The sequence below is a fragment of the Neomonachus schauinslandi genome, chromosome 10 (assembly GCF_002201575.2).
Source record: "Neomonachus schauinslandi chromosome 10, ASM220157v2, whole genome shotgun sequence".
NCBI classification, from domain to species: domain Eukaryota; kingdom Metazoa; phylum Chordata; class Mammalia; order Carnivora; family Phocidae; genus Neomonachus; species Neomonachus schauinslandi.
Genome location: NC_058412.1, coordinates 92,231,338 through 92,247,975, shown reverse-complemented (window position 1 = coordinate 92,247,975; position 16,638 = coordinate 92,231,338). Strand labels below are relative to the sequence as shown.

General features: G+C 41.4%; 1 protein-coding gene across 1 annotated transcript in view; it reads left to right on the top strand.

The window, feature by feature from the left end:
• Positions 1–16,638, top strand: part of KIZ (kizuna centrosomal protein) — a 126,201-nt gene that overhangs the window by 94,745 nt on the left and 14,818 nt on the right. Inside the window, exons 8-10 of the mRNA XM_044918578.1 lie at positions 558–723; positions 2,055–2,120; positions 15,760–15,864. Of these exons, the coding sequence (XP_044774513.1) occupies positions 558–723; positions 2,055–2,120; positions 15,760–15,864 (337 nt within the window). The remainder of the gene's footprint in view (positions 1–557; positions 724–2,054; positions 2,121–15,759; positions 15,865–16,638) is intronic.

Sequence of the window (16,638 nt, the reverse complement as noted above, 5' to 3'; positions counted from 1 at the left end):
AGTGCGAAGTGTCTTTATCCTTGATTGAAGATTATGATTTAGAATAAGGTTAGTTCTCTTTTTGTTTTCATGTATCCTCCTCAGCCACAAAGTTTTTCTGCAATCTTCTCATTTGGGGAAGTTCACAGGTCATTTCTAGAAGGATGGGGATACCTCAAAGTCATATCCTTCCAGATCTCTCATTCCAAATCAACTGTCTTCATGCCTGAAAAACAGATTCATGCAATGAAAGGTAAATCTTGGATGAACCAGCCCAGATTAATGGAGGTGGTCACATCTCATATACATACTTCATGAGTCAGAGAACACTTCTGCATTCCGTAAGTCCTCAAAGAAGGTATCACAAGTGCAAGTTGTTGTAAAGAAATTATGCTGGAAAATAATCAGATGTTGTCTCATCTTGAAGACATTTTAATTTCAGTTAAATGTCAGGAAGCAAATTAAATCCCAAGTAAAGCTTAACCTAAAATTACATTTGAAGGCTGGATTTTTGAGACCAAGGGTAATGTGGTTAGAGTTTGTTTTTATTTCTTTGTGCTTTCTTTTAAACACTGTAGGCAACAGCATTATTGAAAAAAGCCCTTACAGAAGAGTGTGACGATAGGTCAGCTATTCACAGTAATGAATCATCTTGCAGCTTGCCGTCTATTCTGAATGACAATAGTGGAATAAAGGAAGCCAGACCCGCTCAGTGGCTCAACAATGTTCGTACAAAGGAACAAGGTAACTATTGCTATAAATTCTGTCCACAGAAAACATGCATTCAGAATCAACGCAACACCCTCTTTCTTAAGGTATACCTATAAAATTAAGCTGATTAGAGAATACTTCTGATTTTAATATGCATGATATTTTCTCTGTTTTATACCACCTTTTAGGAAATATATTTGTTTTCATTTAGTTTAACAGGAATGGAAGACCTAATCATAGGTCTGCTGTTATGCTGAATTTCCAATAAGTTTTTTTTTAAGACTTTATTTATTTTTTTGAAAGAGAGAGAGAGCACAAGCAGGGGGAGGGCCAGAGGGAGAGGGAGAAGCAGACTGCCTGCTGAGCAGGGAGCCCAATGAAGGGCTGGATCCCAGGACACAGGGCTCCATCCCAGGACCCCGAGATCATGACCCGAAGGCAGGCACTTAACTGACTGAGCCACCCAGGCACCCCTCCAATAAGTTTTTATAAGTAATGAAATGTTAGCAAAATGAATCTCTTGGCAGTAGATCATTTTGATCATGTCACAAGGATGAAGGTGATTCCATTGCAATGATTCCATAAAATACTGCAAAGTTTTTGATATCACTTAATAAAATTTACTCATAATTTGTAAACATTCTTTTTAATTGTAATGGAACCTTATAAAAGTTTCAACAGATGACTAAGAATCAATGAGTTTATGCCCCCCAAATTTAACAGCCAATTTTTAGTATCTGGAAATTGTGATTATTTTAGTAGTACTGTTAAGGCATGCCAGGAAACTGCTGTAATGGCATTTCTAAGACAGCCAGGAGTTGCTCAGGATATACGCAGTAGTCAATATACATGTGCAGGATTTGGAGCTCACTTGTTTTAAGCCCTATTTGAATTTGATAGATGTTGGACTATACTATTTTGCTTGAAGGCAACATAGAGATACCTTAGATTTAGAACACGTTTCCTTTTGGGGCACCTGGGTGGCTCAGTCAGTTAAGTGTCTACCTTGGGCTCAGGTCAGGATCTCTGGGTCCTGGCCCGTATTGGGCTCCCTGCTCGGCAGAGAGTCTGCTTCTCTCTGTCCCTCTGCCCCTCCCCCCCTCCACCTCCCCACCCCTCCTACCTCCCCCACACCCTGCTCATGCTCTCTCAAGCTCTCTCAAATAAATAAATAATCTTAAAAAAGAATAGGTTTCCTTTTAGAAACAGTACAATTTCAGACAAAAAAATAAGCCCACAGAAAGGGACATGGGGAGGCAGTGAAAATAAAAGGAACGGCAGTTTAAAAAAAAAAGGCAAACAAAGGTCCACTCCATAAATATATCCTTGAGATACACTTTTATCATCATGTGTTTTGTTTTTAGAAGTTTCCAGTGGCTGTGGAGACGAGAGCAGGGAAGAAAGCATGGCAGCAAAGATCCCGATCACAGGTAAAGTTACGGTCACCTGTGAATTTCAAACAGGATTCAACCTTATCTTATAAGCAGAACCTTCTAGGTTAGTGGTTTGTGGACTCCACTAAGAGCAAGGGTATTCAACTGCTGCATACTGGAGCAGGCGATTAATCATAAGAGCAGAACGTGTGAGCTTATTTTAACATAAACTAAGGTGGAAAATAACCGTGTCTATTGAATTCTTCATAATCATGTCATACATTTACACGTGTGAGCACCCCATCACACAGACTTTCAGCAACTGCATCTGGGTGACAAGGTCAGTCTCCATGGGGAACACCCAGTCATTATATGGCAAACTACAGATGTTTCTGATGTGACTCTTTTCTTGCCTGTGATGATTGAATGTGTATCATTAAAATAAGAGCAGGGGGGAAAAAGTGCCGGACATGAAGCTTGCCTTGTACCTCCGATAACTTAAAACTAACCAAAAATAGGAGGTGGTTACTCATCTGATAATATAACAATTTTAGCAGTAAGGTTTCATCAGAGATTTCTGCCCATGTATTATGCTTGTTTAGATGGAATCTGAATATCATTACTTTTTTTAGTTTTAGAATATCAACAGCAGCAATTAGTATTCTGAACAGAGTTCTATTTGTCGTACATCTAAATTTACTAGTATCTTATTTTGTAAAGTGGTGTACTACTTCATTGGGAATTCAAAGGTCTGACTTTAAATATTTATACAAGTAAATACACCATTGCACCGAGGTACTGAGGCATGCATCTGCATATGTGGTAGTTTTGTTGTTTATAAGCAGAAAAGAATGGCTTTCTTTTATGGCAGTACAATTCATGGCCTGATGATTAGTTTTTTAAACCCATGTTTCTGTGATGAACTCTGGTTTTGAAAAAGGAGTATATAGTAGAGCAATTACTGTATATATTCTGCATCAGATAATATTCACTCCATACAGAGGTATTTCACTTCATACAGAGGTTTTCTTTTCTTTTCAACATTTTCCCAGTGATATAGTTTATTGCATTTTTATTCTTCATTTTGAGAAAATTCTGTTAGAGTCTCTTCTTTGTTTTCTTTTTATTAATAGAAGTGTAGATGATCCCAAGCTGCAAATAACCAAAAAGTTATTTGGATGCTTGTCCTTTGCAATTTACCTTTGAACACAGAAGTATCTAATGACCTCTGAACTTATTTCAGTTAAAATGACAAAGACTTATTGGGTGGAAACCAGGAAACGACCCAGTTTCCCATTCTTACTTCTCCAGTATTCTTTCCAGTCATCCCTTGCAAGTAGATGAGTCTCCCCCAAATTAATGCAGATGGTATTTTCCATAGACTTTCTTTAGAGTAGAAGAGATAGTTAAGTACTGGACTTTCACATTTTTCTCCTCTTCATGCAGAAAGAGGTGTGACGAGCTTAACAAGGATTATTTGCTATTAGAGTCTTCAAAGAAATTGCTGTTCCAACAACCTGCCGTTGACCCATCAAAGTTGGCAGTTTAAAAAAAAAAAATGCTTTGTGCCTGTTGTATGCCAAAGTAGTAGACATATAAGCTAACTTGGGAAATATATAAGGAAAAAAAAAAACTTTCAAAGCTAGTGACTTGGAGCATTGCCAGCTCTGTCCTGGCTACCACACTCTCTTCTGTGATCCCCACCCACCAGAGCTCCCATGAAGTTAATGTTTGAGGGCCTCAGGCACCTTGGCCCTGCTTAATACTGTTGTCATGCATGTCACTGAAGTTACTTTAATCTTAAGTTCTTTTTTTCCCCACTTTTTTGCAAGATATAATTGTCATATAACATGGTCTTAGTTCAATCTCCAAGTTCTTGACCATCATCTTTTTATTAAATCTTTGTGTCTTTTGGCATAATTATTTGGAGATTTGGCCTTTGGTAGAGTTAGGGCAGGTATATCATTTGATCTAAGATAGAGTCTGCATCTCCCTTCATAATAATTTTGTTGAGGTTTTCCTGTTGTATGAGCTGCATTCCTTCTAGAGTATTCCAAAGAAAAGGAATATTCCTGAGGCTGTCCTCTGGGAGTTGAGGAGATATGGCGGCTGTCCCTGGGCTTTGGCATCAGCTGTCTGTGTCAGCTCTTTACTCCCTGCTCTGTTTCCCCATCCCTCTGGGTCTCTCTATTGGGAAAGCAGACAAGATTGTATTAAAGTTGAAATGAGATCATGTGTGTGGAAGTGCCAAGCATGTACTACACACTCAATATATGAACGCTTCCTCCTGAACTGCACTAGGCACTTGGGACCAAGACCCACCCAAGTCCTGTGCTGCCATAACTCCTCATAGACAGCACTTCCCAGTAGTACCACTAAATTAGTTTCTGCAAGAAATTTCCACTTGAAAAATCAATGGATGGTTTGAATCCAGAAGGATGTTTACCTTATCAAAAAGGAATCTTAAGGAGCGTTTCATGATATTTTAGGAACTTCTAATTAGTCCCATGAAAAAACCATTTAAGAAGAATAGCAGAAGTTGATGAAGCGACTCCTGGTGGTCTCCCTGGTGGAGGCTGCACGGCTCTGCCTGTGAGTGTTCATTTGCCACATGCGTGATATACCCACGGTTGAGGACGTTGCAGGGCACCTGATCACCAGGCAAGTCTTCCCCTGGTGTGCTCTAACAAATGTTGCTGGGCTGGTGCAGCATTTCCCCCCATCTGTTCTGTGCAGTACACCCAGAAGATACTTTGAGGAATACGTATTTTGGGACCAAACCCTACGTGACCCCCTCTTTCCCTTTATAGCCAGCACAGTGTGCTGAGGCATGTTAAAGAACTTTTAGAACTTCCAATAAATGAACCATTTACAAGTGTGAACCTAGAGTTTCAAATAACTTATCTCCTATCTGAAAATGGCTGCCACATACCAACATTTATCAAGTGTAACTGCAGAGTGTAGCTCAGGGGGCCCTGTATGTGAGTGTTGCAAGGAAGAAATTCACAGTTGGGTCATGGAAGAACTTTCTAGCTCTTCATTCCAACAAAAACAAGGTGAGGGTCTTCCAGCTGCTGGCTGGTTGCACCATGGCAGGAACCCGCTCTCCAGAGGGGCACCGTGGAAGGAATTCTTGTTTCCGGGAACGCTGACATTCCTTCAAATGCTGGGAGTCTGTGATTCTCAGTCCGTAGCAAAGGAATCAAATGTACCAACATTCTCATTTCTTTTTTTCCATTTGCTTATGATTTCCAAACATAGGTTTTCCTGGCAGAGGGGCTCGTCTTTAACTTATTTGCTGTCACTCTGAAAGGCATCTGCTTTGTTAGTCATCATTTGGGAGAGTGTAAGTTTCATAACTCTGGCTCCCACAATCTGTGCTAGAATTTACACAGAAATCCTTCCATACACACCCATACACACTCACAGCCTGTATGATCTGCCATTGTTAACACTATCTACTCCTTTTATTAGTCTGTCAATTCACACTAAAGAATCCAGGTACGAATCAAAGATTAATTTGAATGTCTATGAATGTGTGGTTTTCTGTGTATAATAAATAATATATCATGTGCATGTATGCTACACCTTTACTTGGGCTGCATCCTGGAAATACCAGGACAGCAAAAGCCTGCGACCCTGCCTTCACTAAGTCTCCCTCCTGTCCAATCCTCATAACAGCCCGGTGGGGTAAACATCAGTAACTAATTCTACAGACAGTCCAACAGAAACCTAGAAAGGTTAAGATTCCTGTTCAAGGCCAGGTAGCTAGTGTGTTGGGTCTTGAACTCAAACTCAAGATTTAAGCTTTGACCTTCCATTCCACCAGCCCTTCCCCTTTCATTTGACAGGAGAGACACCCGTGTCAGGATGTCTGAATCAGTGAAATGTCAGTGTGTATCCCCACAAAAGATGAGCTCTGCAAGGATGCTTTGAGAGCTATGATGAACAATGCCACACCTTTCCTTTCCCTTGTGTCAGGCCTAGAGAGGTGGGTGGCTTGCAAGGATTTCTGAGTACAGACTGTACCAGAAGTTTGCCCTTCATAAAGAGGGGCAAATCTGAGTGCAGTTAGGCCTGAGACCACGTGCAAGTAGTAGGCTATTCAGGTCAGTGTTTCCCTGAAACACTTAGGCCAGGATTAAGGCAATACTTACCTAGCTGATGAAAGTACCCCTCTGAACGACTTCTACCCCCAAGTAAAATTTTCCGCATTGGCAATTCTATTTGTATTCACACTAAATTTACCTTTGAGAGGTAAGTGAGTTTTCATTTTAGCCAGTGATGCAGCTTATGCTAAATGTCATAAAAACCCATCACCTAACACAGAATCCCGCACACAGTGGGCACTCATTTTGTCAAACGAATGAATAAAAATGAGCTTATTAAGGAGTTTCCTTAAGGCTTGTTGATTCAGGCCAGAATACTATCTCTTTCAGTCATTCACTCCACCAGTACTTTTCCCACCCCACGTGCCCATCCTGGCAAAACTCATCTCCTTAAGCTCCATGTGAAAAGGCCTCTCAGCTTTTATCTCAAGAGGATTAAGCCTCTAAGAATGTCCATTCAGCCTCTCATTCTTTTGACACCAATTCTCTTGGTCAAGCTGTGTTGAAAGTGGTTGCCTGACTGTGCCATTTCTCACTGATATTCTTTGGAAGCTGAAGTATTCAAGGTTATACTAAGGTACGTCCATTTAAAAGCTGTGTGGGAGGTCAGCATAGATTTGAAGGGTTAGGGTTCTGGGCACTTAGGGTTCTGGGCAGTGCTTCCCCAAACATGATTACATGAGTTTTTCATCACACTGCAAAAGGGCTGGAAGCCTACAACAGCCAGGTTGTCATTGGCGACTAGATTTATTCTGGGAGAAAAGACTGCAGTGACAACTTTTGGCAGCCAGAGAACTGTGTCTCATTTGTCCTGTCCAGAAGTGCACAAGAATCACGTGAAGACCTGTCACTTGCCGTACTTGGGACCGGGAACCCCCCCAACTCATGTAAAACCAAGGGAGCTGCCACATGCTGCTGGATTGCCCACTGCAGTCCACACAGCCCTGTCTCTGTGGTGGGGGTCAGGCTGCTGGGGCTTCAATCATGGCACCTGCTGCCTACTGGTTGCTCCAGCAAAGCAGTCCTCACTCATGGCATTGAGGGTGGTTGTGGTGATTTAAAGTGGCCGGTAAAGAATGAAAGGCATCCTTCTGAAGAGTGCTCTTGGTTGGAGGCTCCTGTGTTCAAGGAAATCAACTCCTAAGTGCCTAGAGAAATTCTCCTCAGTGGTTGTGCAGTAGCATGCCGTGCAGGCTTTTAAACATGTCCATGCCCAAACCACACCCTTGACCAGTCACACCAGAACCTCTGGGGGTGGGGCCCAGGCATCAGCCTTCTAGATACCCAGGTGATTCCCCAGGTGTGAGAACCAGGAAGCAGGAGGTCTCACATCTGAGAGAGCCCTTATGGGTCATGTTGTGAAACACCCTCATTTTACACAAAAGACCCAAGTGAAGAGAAAGGAAGAAAAGGGATTGGGTTTTGGATATTTCCATAAAATTGGGGCTCAGGGAATTTATTATTTTCCCAGGGCTGCTATAACAAAGTACCACAAATCTAAAACAACAGAAATGTATTCTCTCACAGTTCTGGATGCTAGAAGTCTAAAATCAAACTGTGCTCCTTCTGAAGGCTCAAGGGCAGAACTCCTCCATGCCTGTTCCAGCTTCCGGTGGCTCCTGGCATGTGGCAGGACCACTCCAGTCTCTGCCCCATGTTCACCTTGCCTTCTTTCCTGTGTCTGTGTTCGCTCCACTTCCTACCAGGACCGCAGACATTGGATTTAAGGCCCACCATAAATCTAGGATGATTTCATCTTAAGGTCCATAACTAATGACATCTGCAAAGAATCTGCTCCCAAGAACACATTCTGAGGTTTTGGGTGGACATAAACCTGTGGGGGAGATACTTTGCAACCCACTACAGTGGATGAGGAGGGATTTCTGCATATTTTACATTTCTAGCATGCAGGTCATATTATACAGCTATTATTCCTGGCCCTACTATAAATGATGATAATGATAATATTACCGTCTTTATTTCTGATTCTTCTGTAAATCATTGCATGCAAAGCTGCTAAAAATCCTGCTTTGTGTGCCAGTAAAATACAGCTTCCTGATCAGATTACTCCATCTTTGAAAAGTTGAAGCTTCCATGACTTTCAGAGTTGAACACTCACCTCCCAGGACTGAACAGTGTTAAGTAGCAGGCACTAGGGCTATAAATTTACATGTGAAGTAATACCCCCAAAAGTGTTTCGGTTTGGTTTTGAAATGTTTGTTAAAGGGCGGTTACAAGCTTGCCATTTATTTTCAGGAGTAATTGTTGATTGCTCCACAGAAATTAAGAATGTGATGTAAATACTTATTTTTTAAAGCAGCTCCAGGCAACTCATCTGGATCAGGCGTTTCGTCTCTTCTGTATGCATCATCCCTCTCCTTGGCGATAGATTTACGGGCCTAGGGTGACTGGTGGAGTGGGGTTTATTGCAGAAAATCTGGACATGAAAAGCGATTCTTGTTAAGCCCCAACCTGTGTGTCTCACCTTCACATACACTTACGGCCTTTAATTTAAAAAAACCTAAATATAGATGAGTTTTCTGTATTTTCTGACCATGAAAACCCCCATATCCTAATATTCTCTCATTTTCATTTGAGCAGATTAGTAGACAAGTGATTTCTGGATTTTAAGCGATAATCTTTATCTTTAGAATTAATTTTAGAAAGACATCCCACAATTTTTATTTTCTTTTGCAAAAATGACTGGGTTTGCCGCAATCAGCCACACATTGAGCACAGTGTGGGGGAAAAATTGCATGGGTGTAGACATATGTGAAGGGTAACAGCACTGGGAAACTCAGCGGACAGAAATTTCGTTTTAAAATTACTGCACACTTCATATAGGAATCGTAATTATCCTCCTGTACTCGAGGATACCCAGTTCTTTGTCGGTTCAAGGTCGTTTTTTCCTAGCCCGAGTGATAGTATTGTTTGCATCCCCCTTTGTTATTCCTTTTCCAGGCCCACCTCTTCCCTTTTTTTCATGAGGGATTTCTGCGAAAGCCCTGGGCTGACTCTGCCTTGGAGACACCCCTTCGAGGCTGGTGAACCCCAAGTTTATCTGGCTCTTGTAAAGGGTTGTTAAAAGCACTTGTTCATCAGATATTTTCTTTTTCTCTTTATTTGTAGATTTAGACGTATTTTAGCAGGTGTACATTTGCATATAAAAGAGAACCAAAGATAAGAAGTTGAGGCTTTTTCTCTCTCCCCCTTCTCACCAACATCATCTCTCTCCTACCTCCCTTTTTTCAACATGTTTTCTCTCTTTCCCTGGCTGTTCCATTTTCTAGACACAAAATGCATATCAAAAAGGAGAACAGTCTCAGTGATCCCTCACCCACTTTGCAGGAAGACAGATGATTGGGTTCGGCCAGCTCATGTAACAAAGTAGGAAAAATGTATTTATCTCGTTGTGTCACTCGTCTGAAATTAATAGCCAGGGATAGATTTTTAACCCCCTTGCCTTGTTTTGTGTTTTAAACTCCACTATTTTCTACTTTTTAAACTAAATCTTGACGTAGATTTGAACATATTACGGATGCTTAACTGAGAGCTCCAGAACAGAACGCTTGAGCACGCGCACGTGTTTCTGTGTACACCAGAACATTCTAATCAAAAAGTTGTATTCTTTAGAGATACTTGTTTTATCGAATTATTTGCACTACTCAGTAATTTTCTGAGAGTCTGACAATACTGAGAGGAGTTTTAAGGCACAGGCTGGAAAGTGAAGCCTTAAGGGGCCACCCAGGTCTCCAGTTTACAGACTTCAGTTAACTTGTAGTTGGGAATGCGCAAGTCTTTTTTTTTTTTTTTTTTTTTAAGATTTTACCCATCTATCAGAGAGAGAGAGAGAGCACACGAGCAGGGGAGAGGGGCAAACGGAAAGGGAGAAGCAGACTCCCTGCTGAGCAAGGAGCCCAGTGGGGCTCCATCCAAGGATCCTGAGACCATGACCTGATCCGAAGGCAGACGCTCAACCGACTGAGCCACCCAGGTGCCCCTAAAGTCTTTTCCCTGGGAACCACATGAGCCTTGCCCCTACCTTATTTAAGCAGACTAACTTGAACCTCTAGATTTGTTACTTTTGCTCCTTTGTTCATTCATTCGTTAAATAACTATGAATTTGCAGGGCAACACAGTGTAACTTTTAACAGGCTGATTCTTCCTTCCTTCCTGAGGCTTCCTTCCAGCCTGGGCCTGAGTTGCCAGAAACCTCGTGCCTGTAGCTCTGCCTTTTTACTTTATAAAGCTGACATTCTAGTCTTCTATATCTGAATTATTGGAGCACCCCTAGCAAAAACTGCACCCTTGCCTCCAAAGACTGTACAGCCTGGTCCCTTTAATACAGACGGCTATTTAAAAATCACACAGCTGCTGCAGCCCCCCTTGATAATACATTCCAATCAACTTTCCACTGAGAAAGCTTTTCCTGACATCGAACTTGTATCCCTTGGCTGAAGTTTTTCTCTAAGGGTTCTTGTGCTTATACAGTGAACACAGAAAAAATTGCGCACCACCTTCAAGTTTTGAGGTTGCAAGTACTGTTTGGCCTGTGCAGGGTTTTATTTTTTAAAAAAAGATAGAAGTCTGGCAAGAATTCTGTCCCTCTTTCCCACCCGACAGCAAATCAGCTGTCCCCTCTGGACGAGGCACGTGCTCTCCAGCCTGCTACAGGGCTCCCCTTCCTGCCGCTCTCACCCCACCAGAGTACCTTATGTACGGTATCTGCTTGGACCCAGAAAGCGTCTGCATTTACAGTCCTGCCCTGTCCAGTCTGTGTGCAGTATCTGTGTACTTGAACCCTTCTTCCCCTATTTCTATACAGGCTATGTAGCCTTTAGCCTCTCCTGGTTATTTTTTTTTACCAAACCGTTTTTGGGTGAGCTCCCAGTCCTCCATATGTTGCTTACTGCATCTCTACTGGCTAAACTAAGGATATGGACATTCCATGGGAGAGTAGTTCCTAGCTCTGAGCACCTGATCCCCAACACAGACCTCCTGATGGCCAACAGCACAGTCTGCTCCAACTCCTCCAGCTGTTTTGGTGTCTCTGGTCCTGTCTCCGTTAGTGTTTATTCCTCCCAGTGAATGCATTTAATCATTTTACCTTTTAAGCTTCACTTTGCCATTAAACCATTGAAGGAATCATGCATGGGGATGGGGCAGGCGATGTGCCCAAGCAGTCCTCAGCTTGATTTTGCCAAAACCCTCTTTCACTCAGGTGAGGGCAGCTGCAGATAAAATGTGTCCAGGTGGGCTTCAGCAACTTATTAGAGAAGGGCCACAGAAGGTTTAAAGATCAAATACCAGTGAGGATCCATGGTTGAGAAGGGGGTTGGGCTCTGGTTGAACGGAACAGGAGAGATGAGCCATCTCTCAAAGCAGACTTGGAGCAGCCTTGAAGGGAAAGGCCACAGCCCAGTTACAGAGCCCAAGCTCCTTAAGAAGGAAGGGAAGGTAGATCTTAAAAGTCCTTATCACAGGAAAAAAAAATGTAACTATTAAGATGATGGATGGTAACTAGACTTATTGTGGTGATCATTTTACAGTGCATACAAATACTGAATCATTATGTGGTACACTTGAAACTAATATGATGTTGTATGTCAATTATACCTCAATTTAAAAAAAGAAGAAGGAAAGGAAACCAGAATAGAAAGTATGTAGAACATGGAAATGGCTGATCTTTCCAGAGTAGTAAAATGGTCCCTTGCTGCTAAGAGTGAACTCACTTCACATTTCTCCCTTGCTAGACTTAGACCAGTAACAATATTAGTACTGTTTAATATTTGGATGGAACATTTAATCCTCCCAAATCTGAAATTACCTTTCAACTACTAGCTTGCCATTTTTCACAAAAACCCTATCCTAAAAATAAAAGGCACATGCCTTTCTGGTCTCTGAGAAGCAGGAAAGCCAGCCCACTGGAGTGAAATGATTTACCTTAAGATAATAGACGAGAGGAACCCCAATCCCAGCCTCCAGCTGCCAGGAGCCTCTGTGTTTTGTTGTTGTTAAATGTCTGTCTTCGCTATCTCTTCCTTGACCAATTAAGTGTAACTGAATGCAGAAATAGCATAGGGTCATTACGGTCTGGACTTAGATCTTAAAAGCTGGAAAGTTTTTATAAACTTGTTGTAAATCCAGTTGTCTAATGGGATCTATATGAAGTTAGCTATGTCTGTATGCCCTTCTCCCACAAAATACTGTATAACTAGTGTGCTTGTAGTAGTTCACTCCACCATCTTTGTAAGCTAATGACATTGTGAGTCACCCATTTATATCTTAATTTTTAATCATGTCAGTTCTTGAATGGGTATCTCCTTAGCCTGCTGATTTCTTTTTCTTTCTAAAGAAAGTGGGTGGAGAAATTAATTTAGACGTTTGTTTGCAATAAAAAGAATTCATTAAAAAAAAAAAAAAGTACATTTCCCCCTCCTTTACAATGATGTTTTACCTACTTAGAATCCAGAGGCTCTCTCTTTGATTTTGTTAATATCTCCCCTCTCCCCAAATAACCTTACAACAAGTCTGAAGTAATAATGGACGTTAGAATTAATTGGAGAGTATTATGATGCCATCATATTGGAGCCACCCTAGGACAATGAGACTAATCTACAGCAAAAAATACTTTCCGTCCCAGGCCAGCGTGCATGCATGTGCGCGCACATACACACACATACACCCAGGACACACAACAGTACTTTCCCATTCTGCATGCACTGCATCTGGTGTTTTCTGTATTAAATTTTTCACAAATCTGGTTCCAATGCACCAAACTGATTTCACAATCCAACAGTGTTTAAAAATGTTGCCTTAGAATTTATTATTTTCAGAGTTAAGAGTCCTTGATCTGTACATATTTTAATTATGTATCATTTAGCATTCTAAAATATGATGCTCATTTTCAATACTTATTTTTATCTTGATTGATTCTCAGTAGGGCAAGAGAATTTATATTCTTATTCTTCAGTGTAATGGTAGTTTTAATCCAGTAATAAGGGGCTCATGGTTAAGTTCTTAAATGGAGCCAGCAAACACAGGAATGCAGCTCCTGGTGCTGACAGCAGGAATCCTTTTATTTTTGTGGCCACGTTGAAGATACAGCCGTGGATCCTGTTTTGTTATGTCTGTGCTATTGGTTTCATTCAGGTATCCTGGAGACTTGAGGTGATAGGGAAGATTGTGTCACTCCGGTCCTTTATGTAGTTTTTATTCATCGCTGTTCCCAATAGTCTTCCCGCATTAACTCGTGGCAGACTTGATTAAAAGCCCCGCAGGGCCCCCCTGTCCTGTAGACCTGGGTGTCAGGTCCGTGCTCCTGCTGATCCCTCTGGGGCACCTGGCTTTGCTCCATCCCTACAATAAGCCTAGGTTTGATTTTCTCAGCTGCGGGCCTCTGCGCACATCCTGTGGCAGCTGGTCTTCCTGGCCCTCCTGCCCTCACCCAGCCTTTCCTCGGCCCTCGCTGCCCGCCAGAGCCAGGAGTGTCCTGGAGGGACTGGGAAACCAAAGCAATCAGTGCTGTCTCTTGGATTCGTTCCTCTAGTGGCTTCTGCGAGGCCTAGAGAAGAGAGAAACCATTTTACTAGGACGTGGAGCCTTACCCACAGCCCCACTCAAAATAATGACTGGGATTTGGCCACTTCATGAAGATAAACTACAACTTGTCTTCGAGTCTTGAAACCTGGGTTCAACTAAATTGTTTTTTGTTTGTTTTCAGAATTTCTAAAAAGTGACGTTCAAAAAATAATTTGCATGCATTTGAAAGTGTTAACATTATAGGAAGAATTTAAGAAACTTCTCTCTGGGTTGTAGAATATTCTGTATTGGGGCGCCTGGGTGGCTCAGTCGGTTAAGCATCTGCCTTCGGCTCACATCATGATCCCAGAGTCCCAGGAGTGAGCCCCACATTGGGCTCCCACGTTAGTGGGGAGTCTGCTTCTCCCTCTGCCCCTCACCCCCTCACCCCGCTCTCTCATGCTCTCTCTCACTCTCTCTCTCAAATAAATAAAATCTTAAAAAAAAAGAATATTCTGTATTTCTGTGCCTTTTTTCCACAACTGAAACAAGAATAATTTATCAGTATCATCAACTATCCAGTCAGTGTTTTAATGTTTTTTACAGTTTTTTTTTCTTTAGTCAGTAGCCAGACTGTGCCAACACACTGCATTTGGTCTGGGTGCCAAGATAAGTCACTATCCAAACAAGGAAACATTTGGTAACAAAAGGGAATTCTATTCATAGTTGTACTGGGACAGCAGGCTTAAACCTGCATCGTCATGGACAAATTGGGATGTCTGGTCACTCTACTTTTTTTTTAACTGTGATAAAAAATACATAACATTAAATTTACCATCTTAAGTGTACAGTTCAGTAGTGTTCAATACATTCACATTGTTGTGCAGCAGCTCTCTGAAACTTTGTCATCTTGCAGAACTGAACTACTATACCCACTAAACACTGATTTCCCCCTTCCCCTTCACCCCTGACCTTAGTGACCACCTTTCCACTTTCTGTTTCTTTCATTTTGACCACTTTCAATACTTCATATAAGCAGAATCGTATAGTATTTGTTCTTTTGTGACTGCTTATTTCACTTAGCATCATGCTCTCATGGTTCATCTATGTTGTAGCATGTTGTTGGGATTTTCTTCTTTTTAAAGACTGCTTAATATTCAGTTTTATGTTTATGCTGCATTTTTTTTTTATCATCTGTTGGTGGACATTTGGGTTCCTTCTATTTCTTGGCTATTGTGGATAATGCTGCAGTGAACATGGGTGTGCCAATATCTCTTCAAGACCCTGCTTTCAATTCTTTTGGATATATACTCAGAAGTAGGATTGCTGGCTCATGTGGCAGTTCTATATGTAATTTGTTGAGGAACCTCTATAGTATTTTCCAGAATGGCGGCACCATTCTAACACTCCCACCTGTAGTGCACACGGTTCCAACTTTTCTGCATCTTTTCCAACACTTGTTATTTTCTGTTCTTTTGGTAGTAGCCATCCTGAGGGTCGGATGTGATTATCTCATTGTGATTTTCATTTCCATTTCCCTAATGATTAATGATTTTGAGCATCTTTTCTTGTGTTTATTGACCATTTGTATGTCTTCTTTGGAGAAAGGTCTGTTCAAGTTCTTTCCCCACCTTTTCACTGGGTCATTTGTTGGTGGTGGTGGTGGTGGAGATGGTGTCAAGTTGTAGAAGTTCCTTATATATTCTGGATATTAACCGCTAGTCAAATATGTTATTTCAATCATTTTCTCCCATTCTGTAGGTTGCCTTTTCACTCTGTTCATTTTTTCCTTTGACATGCAACAGTTTGTAAGTTTGTTTGAGTCCTATTTGTCTATTTTTAATTTTGTCAACTAGGTTACTAGTATCATCCAGGAAATCATTGCCAAGTCCAATGTCCTGAAACTTTTCTGCTATGTTTTCTTCCAGGGATTTAATAGTCTTAGGTCTTGTGTTTAAGTCTGTAATCCATTTCGAATTGATTTTTGTGTGGTGTAAGGCAAGGGTCCAAATTCATTCTTTTGCATGTGGATATCCAGTTATCTGTGTCTTTTTTTAAATCTGTAGAAACAAAAGCCTACCAGTTGCTGAAGCAGTCTACCCTTCAGGATAATATAAATCACACTGAAGACAGATTCCAAAAGATGGATGTTTCTGTGTTACAACTGTCAGGTAAGCAGGGCATATTCAACACTCAAAGCCAGTGTCCAGGGGACTTAGGGTGGCAGCCGGTGCTGTGTTCAGGCAAGGGCGGTCATCCTTTGAAGGTTTCTGGAGATTGCTCTGTAACAAGCTGTCACCAGGTCAGACTAAACCAGTACTTTTTCAGTTCTTAATGAACAACAGTTTGGAAGTCTTCCCTCCTGGGTATGTGCTGGCCCCCAGCATGGCAACGGCCCAAACAGAACCCTCGGATTCTACCTGGTATGTCGTGATAGTAACCTGTCACTAAGTACCACTGGAAACACCCCAAATTCCTTCCCTTCTCTACATCTCCCAGTTCCTTAATCATCAATGGGAGCATCATGCCAGGCTACCTTCCCTCCCCAGAATGTTGGGGGACTTGGGGTTCTTTAAATGAAAATACTCTAAATCGCAGTAAAGCTAAATTTTAAGCTTAAATATAGTTCCTTCAACCTAGAATTTTTGTTGGAACTGTAATTTTCTTTGTTTTCATACATTCTGTTACTGTATTTTTATTGTTTTCAGTGGTCTTTCTCTTATTACACCTTTTTTTTTAGTGTGAGTCACCTCAGCTCCCTTTGTGAAAGTAAATGCACCGATGTATGCTTTAATGATTTTCTTATTTTTACATAAACCACCATGTCATAATTTCACCTACTGGAATAGTGATTTTTTTTTTAAATCACATAATTCCCAGTCCATATCCAGATTTCCTAGTTGTCTCATGAGACCTTTTTTTTGAGGGACGTACTTATGGCGTAT